Raw genomic sequence first — 17368 nt, forward strand, 5'->3', positions numbered from 1 at the left:
ATCAGAATTTCTCTCTAAGGAAATAATCAGAAAGACCTTGCAAAATTTATGCATAAACATGTTAACCCCAGGTTTGCCAAAATTTAGAAACCATCTAAGTGGTCAATAATAGGAGAATTATTGTATTAGTTGTCATATTTAATAATATTATAGAGCCATTTATTATTTTACTAAAAAGTTCAATTATATTATACTTCAGTCCCTTATTCCCATGACTTGAACAGGGATTATTAGTTTAATCAGTTAACTGAAGGGAGCATTATTGACTATATTCAGTGACAAACTAGGTTGAAAATATTTTTTTAACAATTACTAATTTAAATCTAATCTGGAAATATATTTATTGGGATTTCTGAAAGAGTTACTTTTCTCTCATAGGCTTACATTTTAACAAAATAGTTTGGGCGATGGAGGTTAATATATAAACCGTCAGATGATAGTAAATATTGAACATAGTTTTTCATCTCGAAGTGGCTTACGTGCAGATTTTTCCCCCTAGTAAGATTCTGAATTTTAAGATTGGATTTAGAATCAGTACTTGGCATCGGTTGTTGTTGTTGTTGTTGTTGTTTTGGAAAGGATTTAGTCAAGTTGTTAGAATTTTTAAGAAAAACATTCAGAACCTGAGAACCATAATGTAAATTGAGGCATATTTGTGTGCTGTTAGGGATGCTGTGTAACAGAGTCTAGTATGTAGGATGTAGAAAATTGCAGAAGTGAATTTTAAAGAAAGTAAAGGACTGCATTGCTTTAAGGAGATGGGCAGAGGTTCCAGACTAAAGAAGTGGCCTGTGCAAAGTCATGGAGGACAATGTTTTTCAGACTGTTGGATTTCATGGACTGAAAAATTAACTCCAGGTCCTTTCAGAAATGGGAGAAAGAATTGTCATAGGGCTGCTTTTTTTTTTTTTTCTTTTCAAGTATATACATCAAGAATAAGGAACCAGATTCTTCTTTTGTTATTATTTCATGAAAGGAGGGTTTTTTAAATAACAAAAAATTAGGAAGTACATATACTCAGAAGAAAGTATAGTTGTTTAAATGAAAGATTTAGATCTAAGCTAAAAACTCTCTACATTTTCCTCTGTTTCTTCCACCATGAATGGATTAAAACTTCATTCTGGACATGTTCTCATCCGAAGACCAGCATCTGGAGACTGCTGCTGTGGGGGGAAGTCAAGACAGGAGTTTTTAGTGAAACAGTAAATAATGTGCTGGAGATCTTGGGCATTGTGGGTGTGGTGGAGAAAAAGGACAGTGAGTGCCAGGCAGTTAATGCCTCAGTGTTCTGAGAATTAGTAAATTTGAAACAATATAAGAAGAGGGCGTTGCATATAAATCTTTGAAAATATTATTCGAGGAAAATTTTCTAGCAAATATGTGAGGGATGGATCAAGTCAGAGGAAGACTTGAGGTAAGAAAAGTAGGAATCCCAGAAAAATAGAGGGGTTCTGATGGGATATCTAAAATGTTCTAGAAGTTAATCCCCAGCATTCCAATGGAGTACATGTAAGGGAGAAGAACTGAGGACACAGGACTGAGCCCAGAGGAGTTGATGCTTATAGAATCAATGAAGGACAGAGAGGAGACTCAGGATTCTAGAGAGGAGCCCCGAAGCCAAGGAAGACAGGGACATTGAGGAGGTAATTACTGGTGACTCGTGTGGCAGACGGGTAACAATCATTGGATTTAGTTAGGAAGGCTCTTTAATGACCGAAAGAAAGCCACATTTTTAGTAATTTCAGGAACTTGAAATTTTACTGTTTGGTGATCAACTAGTTGAACCTTTGCATTTTACAGATGAGGAACCTTCTGATTTTGGCTATTGAACACTTTTGTGTATTCGGAGGAGGAAGGCTTTATGGGCCATTTAATTTTCGATCAAGTGAATGTAAGATGGCACAGTAGTAAGATGTCTTAAAGTAGGATGAAGTTTTACTTTTATCTTAAGAAATTAATTTTTTAAATTCTCTCCACATTATCAATTCAGGAGTCATAGCTACAAAAACATACTATCTCTTCTTGGATCTTCATATTCTTTAAGGAACAAAATTCTTTGCTCGTGTAAATACTAATGTTTTAAATGCTAATTATTCTTAATGTTGCTGATACTTAAGAGAAATGCAAGTGTGGATTGATTATGTTTTTACTTTGAAAACTTCAAGTTTGTATTTTTGGTTTTGTGCTGAAAACTTCCTATAAAATCCTTTATGTTTAGGAGCTCCAAATGGACCAACAAGCTAAAAAACATCTCCAAGAGGAGTTTGATGCTTCTTTAGAGGAAAAAGATCAGTATATTAGTGTTCTCCAGACTCAGGTAAAGATTAAAAGTGTGGAATTTTTGGATAAAGAAAAATAAAGTAGTTGTAATGGGATGTGTAATAATTTCCAGATGTTTAAAAAAATGGCCTATTTAAAAAACTCGTTGCTTTTCTTCAATTAACTTTAAGGATAATTGTTGATTTATTGTGTCTTTTGGCTAACTATGATGTCATTGAAAGTAGCAAATATAAACAAAAACTGCATTGAAAGGAAACTTTTTGTTTTAATTTTTTTCCTTCAATATAGCAAAAAGGATACCATTTACTCTATCCTCTTTTTTTTTTTTAAGAAAGTCCTACTGCCATAGTTTCTTTTGAATCATTTTTTTCTAATGAAGAACTTTTTTTTAGGTTTCTCTGCTGAAACAACGGTTACGAAATGGCCCGATGAATGTCGATTTACCAAAACCACTCCCTCAGATGGAACCACAGGCCGAAGATGTCACTAAAGAGAATACAGAGAGTGTTGTAGAGCCAGTTGGTAAGCTTCATCTTGTCAAAATGTTAATTTAAAAGCTAGAGGAGGATGTTGAGAGATTCTAGGGCATGAGTTAGTAGATATGGGCTGAGATAGAAATGTCCTTGATCCTAACATTTCCAGAAAGATGCAAGAGTTTTTGTTGTTTTTTTTGTTCTTTGTTTATTGTTGTTGCTATTCAGGAGAAAGTAACTAAGTAATTGTTTTAAGACTTGAAAGTCTGCAAGTAGTAGCACTACATTTTTGTTGTAATTGAAATCAATTTATTATATTATACTGTTTTATTGATAACAGTAGCTAGATTTCATATAAACAGGTTACTTCTATTCAAGATTAATGAATATGCTATTTGTAATTGTTTATAAGTTTTTAAGTAATATTGCTTATGTATTTCTACATTCAAAGATGCCTGTATTTGCCCTATCTATAGCTTTCTAGCTGGAAAAGAAAATAATTAAATCTTTTTTAAAAATCCATTTATAGTTCCCCTTTACTCTTCGAGGCTTTGAAATACATATTCAGTGAAATTTCCACCTTTTATTTACCAGCTTTTTCTCTGAAAGAGATTTATGATCAACTTTTGGTCCAGCCAAAGCTAGAGTAGGTATCTATCTGAGCAACCTACCTGTAAGGGGCCCTGAAATTCCCCTGGAGCATGAGAATGTCATTCGTAAGTGTAAGGAGATGGAGAAAGCTGTATTTACCAGAACTTCTGTCAGGACGAGATTAGAATGCATTGGAAAGAGTACTTTATTAATCCTTTTGGGATGGGAGCTAAGACACAAGGGACCCTGGAAAGGACCCTCTCTTGTTGATCTGGCCTAGAGGATAGCAGTGTGTCGGGGTAAGAATACACTCCTGTGTACCAGCAGAGTTAAGTGTTCCCAGGGAGCCTTTATGTTCCATACTGACTGCCCTTGCTTTTGTTTTATTGTTAATAGTGGGAGGTGGAGCTTCTGCTAAAACACAGGAAATACTTCAGCAAAGAGTTAAGCGTCAGGAGAATCTACTGCAGCGTTGTAAGGAAACAATTCAGTCACATAAGGAACAATGTACACTTTTAACCAGTGAAAAAGAAGCCCTGCAAGAACAACTAGATGAAAGACTTCAAGAACTAGAAAAGATGAAGGTAAAAGAGCACATGAGTTTTGTTTACGGGAGCCCCATAACGCTAAATCCACAGGCCCCAGCGTGGCCTGCAGCATCTCTGGAAAGCCTTCTCCCTTCCTCCAGAGACAGCAAAGAGGGGGCACTCAGGTGCCCTAGGCTTCAGAGCATTCACCATACTTTTGAGATGTCCTGTGTACTTTTCTCCTACTAGATTATGAGAAGTATCTAAATTAGATAAACTGTTTAGAGTTCCCATATGAGGAGAAACTTTATTGGAGATGGAAATGAATTTTTAAAATTTTTTTAGGAGCTTCATATGGCTGAGAAGACTAAACTTATCACTCAGTTACGTGATGCAAAGAACTTAATTGAACAGCTTGAACAAGATAAGGTAAAACTGCTTATGATACTAAAATTTGTCAGGGGGCCCCAAAATTCACTTTTGGAAGCAGTTGGAAGCATTTAGACTAATGCTTTCCAAGATTATTGCAGCTGCTTCCATGAAAAATCATTTTCGTTTTTATTTCTAGATTTATATAACTATTAGCATTAGCTTTGTATCATGAGAAGCTGATTCTCTGTGATTTCTTGGTCTCAGTTAGTATTTTGATTTATAGATTAGAATAACTGTTGCAAAGGAAATCTGTTTATAGTACATAATTACTTTTCAGAGAAAAGTTAAATTATTTATAGTTAAATCATTGCTAAGTATGAATGACATAAGTATTGTCTTTCAAATATAATGGAAACAATAATCTTTCAGATAAATCGCCTAAAAAGTAAAGAAGTAGTAATGAATTAGCATAAAGAGAATTTTCTGTAAGTGAATTTTAGAATGTCTAGGTGAGATTAGTAGTTTGGAGCTGGAGCAGCAGTGGTAGCTATGGCAGCAAAAACAGCTGAAAAATTCATGGGCAGACAGTTTCGAGCTAATTCTGTCAGCCCCAAGTTCTTGGGTCCTTTTTATAAAGCAGCTTCCAGTCAGTTACATACCATCCACCATTTTCTTTAATATGACACTTTGTAGCTACAGTATTTTAAGTGACCTTGTTATTAAGAACATGTCAGAGCTCTTCTATTGAAATCTATCGGCAAGCTTTTCATTCTATAATATTTTGCTAGATTCTATTCCATAAACTGCATGAAGGTCCACTTTGAAAAAAAACTCTTTTATTATGAAAACCTTAAAACATTTATAAAAGTAGAAAGATTAATGATATGAATTCCTCTGAACCCATCACGTAGCTTTAATAGTTAACATCCATGGGTAATCTTGTTTCACCGACCCCCATTATCCTCAACGCAGGATTGTTTTAGAACAGATTCAAGAAGTGTCATCATTTCTTCCATATGTAGTTTAATGTATCTTTAAAGGACTCATTTTTATGAAAATATAACCATATAATTATGATCACATCTGAAAATTTAATAATTCCTTAATATGATGATCTAGTCAGTTTCATATTTTTCCTTTTGCCTTATTTTTTTTCTAGTTTTATGAATCAGATTCAAATAAGATTCTTTCATTGCAAGTGATTGATATAACGCTTAAGACTGCTTTTAATCTATGTTTCACTGCCCTCTTTCTCTCTCTCTCTCCTTTTTGCTGTTGTGATTGGTTTTTGAAGAAACTGAAAGCCCACAATTTTGTTTTGAAATTTCATATAATAATGCCCTACTTACCTAGTTTTTATCAGTCCATTAATATTAGACGTCTGGAAGAGTCATACAGTAAAACAGGGGTTGATAATCCCTGGAAGTAATTTAATAATCGTCCAAACACCATAAAATAGCTGTCACAAAGTCTTATTTTTCAGGGGCAAATTGAACCACCCCGATTTTTGTTAGTCACAAATGATTGAGTGGGAAGTCAGTAACAATTAGTAAGTTGGAGGAAGGGAGTGCCTCAATGACATTCTAAGGAAAAGTGGTGGGATAATAGACTGTCACAAGAGGAAAGAGAAAAACCAAGTAGATCTGTACCACAGTCTTAGTCCATCCAGTGTGGCAGCAGTAACCTTACACTTAGCAGCCTCTGAGGCTGTCTCCATGTTACAGCACAGATTGATTATTATAGTTCATGATGGCTGTGAGCCAAGCACAAAAGGTCGTATTTTGTTCATTATAAACTGTACACTAAGATTGGGAAAATTATAGAAAACATTTGTAGAAAGATTATAAGTTTTTAAACTATGTTTTTAATACTTAAAATATTAAATTTACTATTAAAATAATTTTTTATATCAAAAATACCCTGATATCATGTCAGGTAACGAAGGTTATTGTAGTATATAGTGCAGCATATAATGAAGAACACAGACTTCAGGTTGTGAAATGAAGAAATAATTCTTGGGCTGTATTTAGTAAGATATTATGTTTTCTGCCTTTTAAAGTAAGTTTGATATTCCTATTGATGATGCAGTTTTGTTATGTAAAGACTTTAGAGTCTGTGCTTCTGTTTAGGGAATGGTAATAGCAGAGACAAAACGGCAGATGCATGAAACCCTGGAAATGAAGGAAGAAGAAATTGCTCAACTTCGTAGTCGCATCAAACAGATGACAACCCAGGGAGAGGAATTACGGGAGCAGAAAGAGAAGTCTGAGAGAGCTGGTAAGAACTCAGGGGTTATTTTATGTTAAAGCTCAAAAGTCAATTAAAGTGGTTGGCCAATCAACATTTAGAAAAATTAGTTAAGTGTTGATAAAAGTATTTAACTGTAGAGACTCTTTATAAGACACTGAACTGTTCCTTAGAGGAGGCAGGGCTTGGTAAACTGTGGCCTGTGGGTGAAATCCAGTCCATGCATGGCCTGTTTATGTAGGGCTCTCAAGCTAGGAATGATTTTTACATTTTTAAGTAGTTGGAAAGAAGAAGAGTATGTGACAGAGACTATATGTGGCCTGGAAAGCCTAACATTTTATTTTCTGGCCCTTTATAGAAAACATTTGCTGTTCACTGCCTTAGAGCATCAAAATTCAGGTTAACAATTTTGGAATTCTCTAACTAGACACAGCATGGTACATATTAAATAACTGCTACATTATAGGTGCCGTAGGGTAAACGAAAAGTATAAGATATAATTTGCTTTTTAAGGGAATAGTGAATAATTCAGTGTTATAATAGTATTATGTTTCGATACAATAAATACTAAGCTATAAATTGGAGAGACCAGCAAAGTATTCAATAAGGCGCAATACTGAGTAATGCTAGGAAAGAAAGGAGAGAGATTAGAAAGTGGAGACAACAGAATGAACTGGTGCCTGCAAGTTAGTGAGGATGTGAGTTTTAAGTTAGGCCTCAAATAATGAATAGAATGGGCCTAAACAGAGAGCTCGGGGGCAGCACACATTTCAGAGGCTACAAGACCCTAAACAAACACAGTGAAACACAGTGACCATAGTGGGTGTGTGAATTAACTGAAAACCATTCTTGCTGAAGTGGGAAATAAAGTTGGATTGTGAGGCAACTGACTATTAAAATCTTAAAAGGTGAGTAGCAGAGTTTAGACTTTGGCATACAAGGCAAAAGGAAACCAGTATTAGGAAAGCATAATGTGATGGAAGCTAGTGTTTTATGGAGAAAAGAAATGAAGTGGGAAGTCAAGCTTAGAAGCAAAGAGGGAAATATATGTGTGAGGGACTGAGAGCTTCGGCCGCCTTAACTAGGATTGTGGATCTGGGAAGGAGAGGAAGTGTACATTCTGCAGAATTTGATATTGGATCAACTTAGTGAATCTAAGATGACTCCAAGGTCTTTAGTTTAGGAGACTGAACTAATAAGGAAATCTAAATGGGGAAGTTGAGGAATGGAAAGAAATGATGAGTTTACTTAGATACTTTCAATTTGAGCCAATCAAGAGCTTTCCAAATGGAATTGACTTGCAGGAATTTGGGAATAGGAAAGTGGAGCATCTTTCAGGAGTCACTGGCATGAGGTTGAAGCCAATGGATAAATTTGTAGGAGAGGCTGATTTCTCTGATAGTTTTATAGTAGTAGTAGTAGCAGGGGCAGCAGTATCACTACTGCTAACACTTACTTAGCATGTATGTACTTCGGCCGCTGCTATTGCTGCTACGACTACTGATAGCCAACACTTAGGTTATTTTATGCGAGGCTCTATTATAAATGCTTCACTCATATTTACTGGTTTGTGTACTTGTACTTTAATCACAACTTTTATGAAGTGGGTACTATTATTAATTTTACAAAAAAATATAAGAACATAGAAGTTAAGTAACTTGCCTATATTCATACACAGAGAGTAAGTGTGTATATTCAGGATTCGAATCCAGGCATTTCGAGTCCAGAGTCTGTGCTCTTAAGCATATTGATCTTGAGTTTGGCAGAGAGAAATAAAGTTACCCAAGAAGTCACAGGAATCGTGAATAGTTAACACTTTTGGGGGTAATATCAGAGGCGTTTTCAGAAGTGGAGAAGGTAGGATGAAGACTTTCAAGGTATTTTTAATTTGATGAGGGTTTAATTCCAAGGATATAGTTTTAGAAATGTAGAAACTAGATTGTAAGGTTTAAGGAAGTGAATGGGTCTGGATGACAGAAGTAGTTGTTTGACACCAAATGTGCACATAAGTATCTCCCCATCTCCTTACATTTTATTGGTAAGTGGCAGAGGAATTTAGTTGATTCTGTTTTCAGTAAACCTAAGAAAATTACTGTTCAGAGAACATTAATAGACAACAGCCCTCTGATGATAATTTCTGAAGACTTATCTGAAGCAGTTTGAGAGTGGCGAGACATTGTTAAACAGGTTTGTTTCAGTGAACAGAAAACCTAGTGCATAGTCTCAGCTTCTCATATCAAGCCTTTCCACTTTTAGGACTTCTTTTGTTGACTCATGTAGTTAGTCAAGAGAAAATAATGCAGGTTAAGGAATTCAATTTTCTTTAAAATTGGGGTATCTTATCAGGAGTCTATCAACTTGAAGTATATCAAATTGAAAGAGCTAAAAGATGTAAAGATAGACAAAATATAGTTAATTCACATGTAGGATAAAATTTCTTCAGGCAACTGTTCTAGTCAATTCTTTAATAACATAGCCTCCCTTCTCCAAAACACAGATATATTTTATCTTTAAATGTGATTTTCATAAAACTATTATAAATAATCAATAGCCTATAAATTGAGAAATGTCTCTGTTAATAGTACTGTCAAATATTAAAAGTTAAAGAGAAAAATAAGATTTAAAGTTATTTGCTATACATTCACTTTGGAAAGTCTTTGGATCACACAGTTATGAGTGCTTTTCTAGGTATTTAATTATTATTGAGGTATCATAATTATTGAGGGCTATGATACCGAGTTGTAACACAGATTCCACATTGAAGATATCACCTTTTAAATCTATAATAAAAACTAGTTTAGCACACAAACTACATTTCATCTAATGGCCTTAGTTGAATCTGAACTGAACTTTTCAAATATAAAATGATTCTTAGATAGTTCACTTATAAAATGCATATGCCAATTGACAGAAAAATTCGAATTTAGTACTAAAAGTAAGAAAAGGTCTTTGTACAAGGAGTAGAGTTTCCATAAATAGTCAGCGAACATCATCTGGTTCTTGGAGAATTCAGTTGCTCTGTTAAATATTTGTCTTTCTCTTAGAGTTAAAATTCAAGGGCTAAATACATAAGAGCTGGCCATGTGAAGTAAACATTAACATCATTAAAGCTGGCAGTTGTTAAGATTTTTAGAAGTAAATGTGTCTACATAAAATAATTACCAAAGAATATGAACTTTCCTCATGCATTTTCACCTCTAAAATATTTAACCAATATATTTAATAATTCTTGACATGTAGATGTTAGTAGACAAATAACTAATTTCTTTGGCTTGCTTATTCTGGAGGTCAAGATCGGCTCACTATATTCTCCTCTACTTTTCTTGGAAAACAATCTATTGCACTGCTATTCATTTTTTTCCCAAATGAACTGTGATGGCTCCCATATGTTGGAGGACAAAGGGAATTTGTCTATTATTTTTAAAAGAAAAATTTTATCATAAAATACTGAGACTATGTGAATATGGTGGCATGCCTATTTTAGGGGGCTGTATCAACCTGTAGTACTTATTCTACTCCATAGTGGAATTGTCAGGCAGGTTTTTTGAAGTATGATACTATAGTACTCTTGTTTTTATTAAAATTATTTATTTTAATGGATAAAAAAATAAATATATTCATCATAAGCATTTTAGTATAACTGTTGATACTATTCCTTTCTAGATGTTACTTAAGAACAGATGGTCATATCTCCAAGTAACCAGGTTTTAAACTTGGAGAAGTCTAGTGACTGAGCTTACGTGCATAATGCTGTATTTTATAGGTGCTGAGTATTACTAATTGTCTAGAATATTATCTCTTCAGTGCAGCACAAGTGCAGAATATTAATGCTACTAATGTTCACACTAAGTCTTGGCAATTTTGTTTGTGTGCGTGTGTGCATTTAACCAGGGTATGAGGTTGGGGTAGCTGGCTAGTTATTAATGCAGTATGTTACCAGAAAAAAAAATAGAGAAAATGAAAGCACATCACTGTTCAGCACACTTCTATTTAATGTTTTTTTCTGATCTTTATTTTTATATTTTGTAAATAATACTATTTTGTATATACAATTTTGTGTGCTCCTTTTTTTTTTTTTTGCCATTTATAACATTATATTAGGAATACTTTTACATGTTGCTAAAGTACTAACATTTTTTAATGGCTGTCAGAATGCATATCCATCACTTACTTAACCATTTCCCTATTGATCAATATCTAGATTATTTTTATATTTCTGCTATTATGAATAATACTGTAACAACTTGTAATATAGCTTATTCCATATTTGAGTTTTTTCTCAGGATAAATTCTTACCCATGGACTAAATCTTTTTGTTAGTACCTTCAAGTGACCTAAATATAGCCAATACAAGAAGAGAAATCGCACCATGGCGTGAACCCCCACCCGTCCTTTAAGATGTTCTTGCCTACAGTTACGCGAGATGTACACAGCATTCTGCTTGCATTAGGAAAGCTACCAGAGTGCTGCGCTGTCTTTTGCAAGCCCCGTTTTCCTTTCATGTATCCTGTCTTTGCTGGAGTTATGTGTTTTATATGATTGGCTGCATTTAAAATCTTAGATTAACTCAACGTTCTTTGCTTTTTTATTGCCATGTTGTGTTTGTGCAGGAAATAAGTTTTTTATTCATTTGTATAGTATAGACTTGATATACCAAAGACATTCTGTGGAATGTATTTATTTGATGTTTGAAGGACCCTTTAAAATAGTTTTATGTATTTAAATAATGTGTAAGATTTATGCATATTTATATAACAAACAAAAATCACGTGTATACTTAAGTGCTTTATTAGTTGTTGATAATTTATGTAACAGAGTTTTCTTAGAGTCTTAAGTCTCACAAAACATCTTATTTTTGTACATCCACACATGCCAATAAGTGAATCATGGTGCCTTTCCCAAGCCTTGTATGAACAGGACTGGGGTAAGGGCTATTTTATTTTCTTATCATAGATACTTAGGATGAGCTTTACAAAGAAAATTCCATGTTTCTCAGGCAAAAGAAGTATGAATTAAAGTAGAATTTAAGTCTGCCATGTTGGAAAAGAATTATGTACATATTTTGTCACTAAATGAATACCTGATGGAAAAATTTATTTTAAGTGGAATTAGATTTTAAGTTGTTTGTTAATAATCATGAATCTCTGGTGCTTGATACATTTCTACAATAGTAACCGTGTGTCCATATGTTTATACAGTCATTTTCACCCTGCACTTGTGCCCTTGGCACTGTCACTGTTACTGAAAAGCATCAAACTAGAAGAACACACTTTACTAGAGAATTATGTACTTGCTTAGCTTTAGCTTCATATTTTTCAAGACATGTGTGATGTTTTTAAGGTATTTAATGGATAAATTCACATGGTTAATGTAAGGAGTACATGAAATTTTAGATAGATCTGTAGCTTTTTAAAAGTCGAAGTGTAGTCTATAGAATGAATCTTGTTAGTTATTTTGGAAAGTGGCTTAAAAAGTAGATTTCCATTGTAAATGTAGTGTTTATTAAATCTCCAAAGACCCCAGTTCATATATAAATATCATGCTATCTGGTTTGTGCCACTGGGTGGTGGTATTATTTTATTTTCATTTAAACTCTAGCTGAGCAGTTTTCAGACTTTATGATCTCAGGGACCTCTTTACACTCTTAAACCTTATTGACGATTCCAAAGAGCTTTCATTTATGTGTAGCGATACTTATTGCGTTGGAAATTAAAACTAAGAAATTTTTAAAAAATTTGTTTAGTTCATTTAAAATAACAAATATAAACCTATTACATACTAGTATAGTTTATGAAAATTACCTATATTTTCCAAAACAAAATTTAGTGTGAAGAATAGCCTTGTTTTACATTTTTGCTTATCTCATTGTTTGGCTTATAGAAGATATCTGGACTTTATATCTGTTTCTGCATTTAGTCTGTTCTAATATGTTATTTTGGTTGAAATATACGAAGAAAATCTGCCCTCATGCAGATTAAGTATTTGGAAAAGGGAGGACCTTCTGGCCCCCTACAAGGGTGTCAGCACCCTGGAATCTTTGGACCATACTTTGAAAACTGCTTCTCTAGACTTTTGCTTTTATTCACAAAAGAGGCTTGATGATTGGGTGGGAATTCTGATAAACAAAATTATTTTTTGTTTCTTTTTCTGTTAATTTGCATTTTATTCATTTTGTGGTATTACCTGTGTGTTTTTAGTTTAATACCACATGCATCTTAGTAACTGTTTTGCTGGGTTAAAGGCATAAGTACTGGCTTACTTATTTATTCATGATGTTATTAATCAGCTTCTTAGGAGCAACAGTTCATCCACACTTCTGCATGTTTGTTTATTCCCCGTAGTGGGAGTAGAAGTGGGTCTTTTTGTGCTTAGAGTAAAGTATCCTCTAGGACAGAGCAACAAAATAGTAATGCTACCTAGTATCTCAGAATTCTGGCATCTGTAATACAGTTGGTAAGGATGTTGAGGATATGGAGACGAAAAGGTGAAGGGGCAAAAGCAAATGCCACATTCTTCCTACTTTCATCTCTTTTATTTTTCTTCTCCTCTTACTACTTCAGCAGTGTGTGTGTGTGTGTGTGCGCGCGCGCGCGCGCGCGTGTGCATGTGCAAAAAAATTTTTTTATGTCACCCAATGTGTAGCATATGTCTGGCAGATGGCAAACATCCAATAAATATGTAATGAATGAATGGTTGGATTATTGAGCTGTTGCCAGCCTTTTTTATTTAACTCTTATAGTGAGCATTTGTCCATTTTTATAATTCCCAAGGATGTGAGTGAACCTCATCTGAAGTGGAAAGTGAGGAACTAGCAGTTAAAGACCTCTGCCCATATTTTACTTTCGGCAGAGGACCATCCTTAATGGTCATTAAACTTTTGCCTAGAAATATTTCCAAAGTGTTTTTTAATTAAAAATTGCCTGAGATACATTGAATTTTTTTTTTTGGAAGAACACAGTGTGTTCTTGCAACATTTGGTGGCAGTTCGTGCTTAGCCTTCCCATTGATGTGTGCCGTGACCGTGATTTTCCCGCGCACTCTTGCATGTTGGCAGAAGACTAGTCAGCTGTGGCTGATGCACGCTTTCATTCTCCCCACTCACTTCTCCTTTGTCAGTAATTGGAAGTTAAATTATATTGACATACAGAACAGACTTCTTTAGTACTAATATTAAAATCCCAGCATAGTTTTATTTTGGGAAGAGTGGGGAATTTGCTTTTAGGATATTATGGGCCATGGACACCACTTTACTATATCTGGTGGTTGCAGCATCAGAAAGTGAGACATTTTTGGTTAGTAAGTAAACTCTCAGTGTATCCTACTTCAACATTGAAATGGGACTCATTATTGGAGGCAGACTTCCTATAAGGAAGTGGCTTCATTTGTGGTACAGCGTAGAATCCAGAATGGGTTTGTAATATGTTTTCTATATGTGGACATGTGCACTATGTTTCAATGCTTTTTTTTTTTTTTTTTGGTGCTTAACATTTTTGCAAGGCAGGGTGGAGAAGGAAAGCAGTTGAGTTTTTGTGTGTCTGTCAGAGATGTAACATGCTACTTTTTGTTCAGAGTTAGAAACTCTCAGTAGTTGAATGGTTTAGAAATTGTGATTTAGTAAGATATATTATTATTATTACTCAACTGAGTTTCATCAATGTCAACATTCTTAGTTTTTAAAAATAATGCAAGGTAAGGATCATTCTTTAAATACAATTTTAGAGTTTTACCATCGATGGTAAATTCAAGTTGCTTTATCATCTGAGGGAAAAGTTGGATGCCTCAGTTCTTGCATTTGAATGAAGACATTGAATGAAAACATCTCAAAGTTTTCTATCTAGGCATAAAATTATATGGTTCTTTGATATGGTAGCAGAAAGTGGGAGAGAGGATTAAATTTAGATTAATTGTGGAACCAGATATATCCTACTTTAATCATTATATGATGGATAATCAAATGACTTAGGAAAACAATTTCAGTGGATTTAACACTAAAATTAGAATGTACTGTCAGAGAAGGTTCTAAAATTTACCAGGTATAATTAGAAAACCTAATTACTGGAAAATTTATCTAAATAGGAACTTTGTGGTATGGATTTTTTGTTGTTTGAAAAAGTGAGAGTACTACATTTATTTTTATACTGTACTGGATTCTGGAATTTAAAAAATGAAAAAATTCACTAGGTATTGACTATATAGTTTTCTTTTATTATTGCTTAATTGACAAAAGTTTTTCATTTAAAATTCTATTTTACTGGAAGGATATCAGAACTATCTTTAGGTTCTCCAGAGCCTTATATAAGATATTTCTATGAAGTGCTTTGAAGTGCTAAAATACAATTTTATGTGCTGAATAATAATAGTAATGAAAAGAAAAATGAGGTCATTTCTTTTTCCATTTTTTCTTTTCCCACATTTAAACCTTCAGCACAAATTAAGCAGTAAGCACTCTGTTATAGAACCTCTTTCACATAATTGGTCACTTTACTTGATTTTTAAGAAATTAGAAACGAATTTCTTGTTAGGTATAAGAAATATTTCTTTGTGTTTGACACTAGAATTTATAGTAAAAGAATAAAACAAAGACAGCATTTTTCTTTAAATATTTTATTTTCCAACGTATTTATATATGAGGATTATCATCTTGGTGTGTACAGACAAATACCAGTAGAGCTAGAATCTTTAAAATAATCTCAGCGAATTAATGTTCCTTTGAAATTTAAACTTTATTTGAGCCTCAATTTTATGTTTTGGGCATGTAAAATGAATAAATTTGATAGATTTCTTTTTATATTAAAGACTTATGGTTGCCAGCAAAGTTTTTGTTTAAATATTGAGCAAAGCAAGTTGTGTTTCCCAGTTGTTACTAGAATTCAGCCTTTCTTTTGCTTTTTTCTTTATTAATGCAATTTGCCATTAAGAAAATGCTTTAAGAACAGTTTTTGTCTTGAGGTATGAAATTTTCATGCCCAAATTACTGTCTGTTAAGCCAGGGTGTGGTTAATAAAAGGGCTTTTTTTCCTGAGATGCCATAGGTTGAAGTTCCACATTTTTCATACCACTGGGATTGAAAATACTACATATGTCAATGAACTGTCTCTCCTGACATATGTCTCTTGATAGGATTAAAAACCCATCTTGAAAACTGAAGTTATATTTATTGTCCATCTCTAAGATGAGGGGAAGTCTGGTGTCTTATATTCTATGAGGACTAAAGGAAATAATCTAGAATGATAATAACAGTAGGGTTTTTACAGGGTGTCAGGCCAGTAGAGAGAATACACACACATTCATATACAGTGCACACATGCACGCACATACACAAACACACATATACATATACACACAAATATACGTAAACGCACATGCATACATATTTTTAGTGCCAACTTACCCATCTGTTAAACCCATCCTATCTGATTTTGTTTGATGCTGGGTGAGCTGTCTGGCTTTCTTAAAGATCATAGCACTCTAGCCTAGATGATTGTTTTTGCAGGCCCTGAGTTCTTATCTCACCCAAGAACTCCCTGTGGGTAGTACTTTTCTATACACTGGTGAATCAGGTAAAGGTTTCTTTCTAGATAATGGCCCTAGTTTGAAACTTATACAAGTAGCCGGTTTCATTTTAAAATACATCGTTTATGTGATTGAGCCTTTAGCCAGTAAATGTTAAAAAAACACAACAAAACTCTTTTTTTATTATATAGTTAGGAGATTTTTAAAAATAAGATTAGTCAAAGAAAAATTTTTCCATTCTTAATGTCGTAGCAAATATATATTACTCAATTATTGACAATAGTTAAGAACTGCATAACAAACAAAAAAGCAACTAAAATTATGTAGTACAGATGTAGTACAAGTCTTTATTTCTCTGACTTTGATATCTATAAGGACATTTGTGAGTGGAGTGGGGAACCATTAGTAATTTAATATTTTTTTCAAACTTCTGGCTTAAGTTCATACAGGCAATTCTATGATCTGAATGCAGAACTCTGACAAATTGGTGTCAGTGACTGAACGTTTCTTATGGCTTAGTTGAACTACTTAGACATATCTCTTGGCTTAAAACAATGATGAGTTTTTTAACCTGTCCTGCTACTGCTGCTCTTAGTTCCCATAAGTTGAATGTAAAACACGTTAGCTCAATGGTAGTATTTCTTGAGATACTTGTTTTCTGCCATTTTCATTATAGCTTTTGAGGAACTTGAAAAAGCCTTGAGTACAGCCCAAAAAACAGAAGAATCACGGAAAAAAATGAAGGCAGAAATGGATGAACAAATAAAAGCTATTGAAAAAAAAAGTGAGGAGGAACGCATCAGTCTTCAACAGGAATTAAGTCGGGTGAAACAGGAGGTCGTTGATGTAATGAAAGTAAGAATAATTCTAGATTGAAATGGGCTACAGTCATTTTAAAACTTAAGTCTTATGCTTCTCCTACAGTCTTTGCGTATGAAGAAGAGTTATTTTGTATTTTAACATTTGATTGTTTCATAATGTTCAAGATATAGGAAAAAAGTACTTTGATAGAGAAATGAATTTCTATCTTTTTAGATATACTCCTCAGAGATTGTCTCAGCATATAATTTTTTTTCTGTTTTATAATCTCTTTATTTTTTTAATACAAAAGACAGCATGTTATATATATGGTTCTATATTTGCTTTTCCACTTAATAATCTGTGTTGAAGATTGTTCCTTATCATTGATAATTGATAATGATGCCGCATTTGTTGAAGACTACTCAGGATTTCATTTCATGAATACCTCATAATTTAATCATGGATGTTAAAGTTTTCATGTTTTGCTATTGCAAATAGTACCTGTATTGTATTTGCTCACATGTATATTTCTTCAGGATAGATTCCTAGAAGTGGAATATTAAC

The 17368-nt window shown here is 33.7% G+C and overlaps 1 protein-coding gene across 11 annotated transcripts in view; it reads left to right on the forward strand.

Annotated features, from left to right (window-relative positions):
- The window catches only part of GOLGA4 (golgin A4), a 95821-nt gene that overhangs the window by 35469 nt on the left and 42984 nt on the right, over positions 1–17368 (forward strand). For 7 of the 11 annotated variants that reach the window (XM_023536717.1, XM_023536949.1, XM_023536775.1 and 4 more), the window contains 6 exons: positions 2219–2317; positions 2673–2802; positions 3741–3928; positions 4217–4300; positions 6373–6520; positions 16680–16858. In XM_023536717.1, coding sequence (XP_023392485.1) covers positions 2219–2317; positions 2673–2802; positions 3741–3928; positions 4217–4300; positions 6373–6520; positions 16680–16858 — 828 coding nt within the window. Of the gene's footprint in view, positions 1–2218; positions 2318–2672; positions 2803–3739; positions 3929–4216; positions 4301–6372; positions 6521–16679; positions 16859–17368 lie in introns of all 11 variants that reach the window. The other 4 variants (XM_023536838.1, XM_023536968.1, XM_023536998.1 and 1 more) reach the window with 2 other exon arrangements.

Source organism: Pteropus vampyrus, unplaced genomic scaffold, assembly GCF_000151845.1.
Source record: "Pteropus vampyrus isolate Shadow unplaced genomic scaffold, Pvam_2.0 Scaffold1, whole genome shotgun sequence".
Lineage (NCBI taxonomy): Eukaryota > Metazoa > Chordata > Mammalia > Chiroptera > Pteropodidae > Pteropus > Pteropus vampyrus.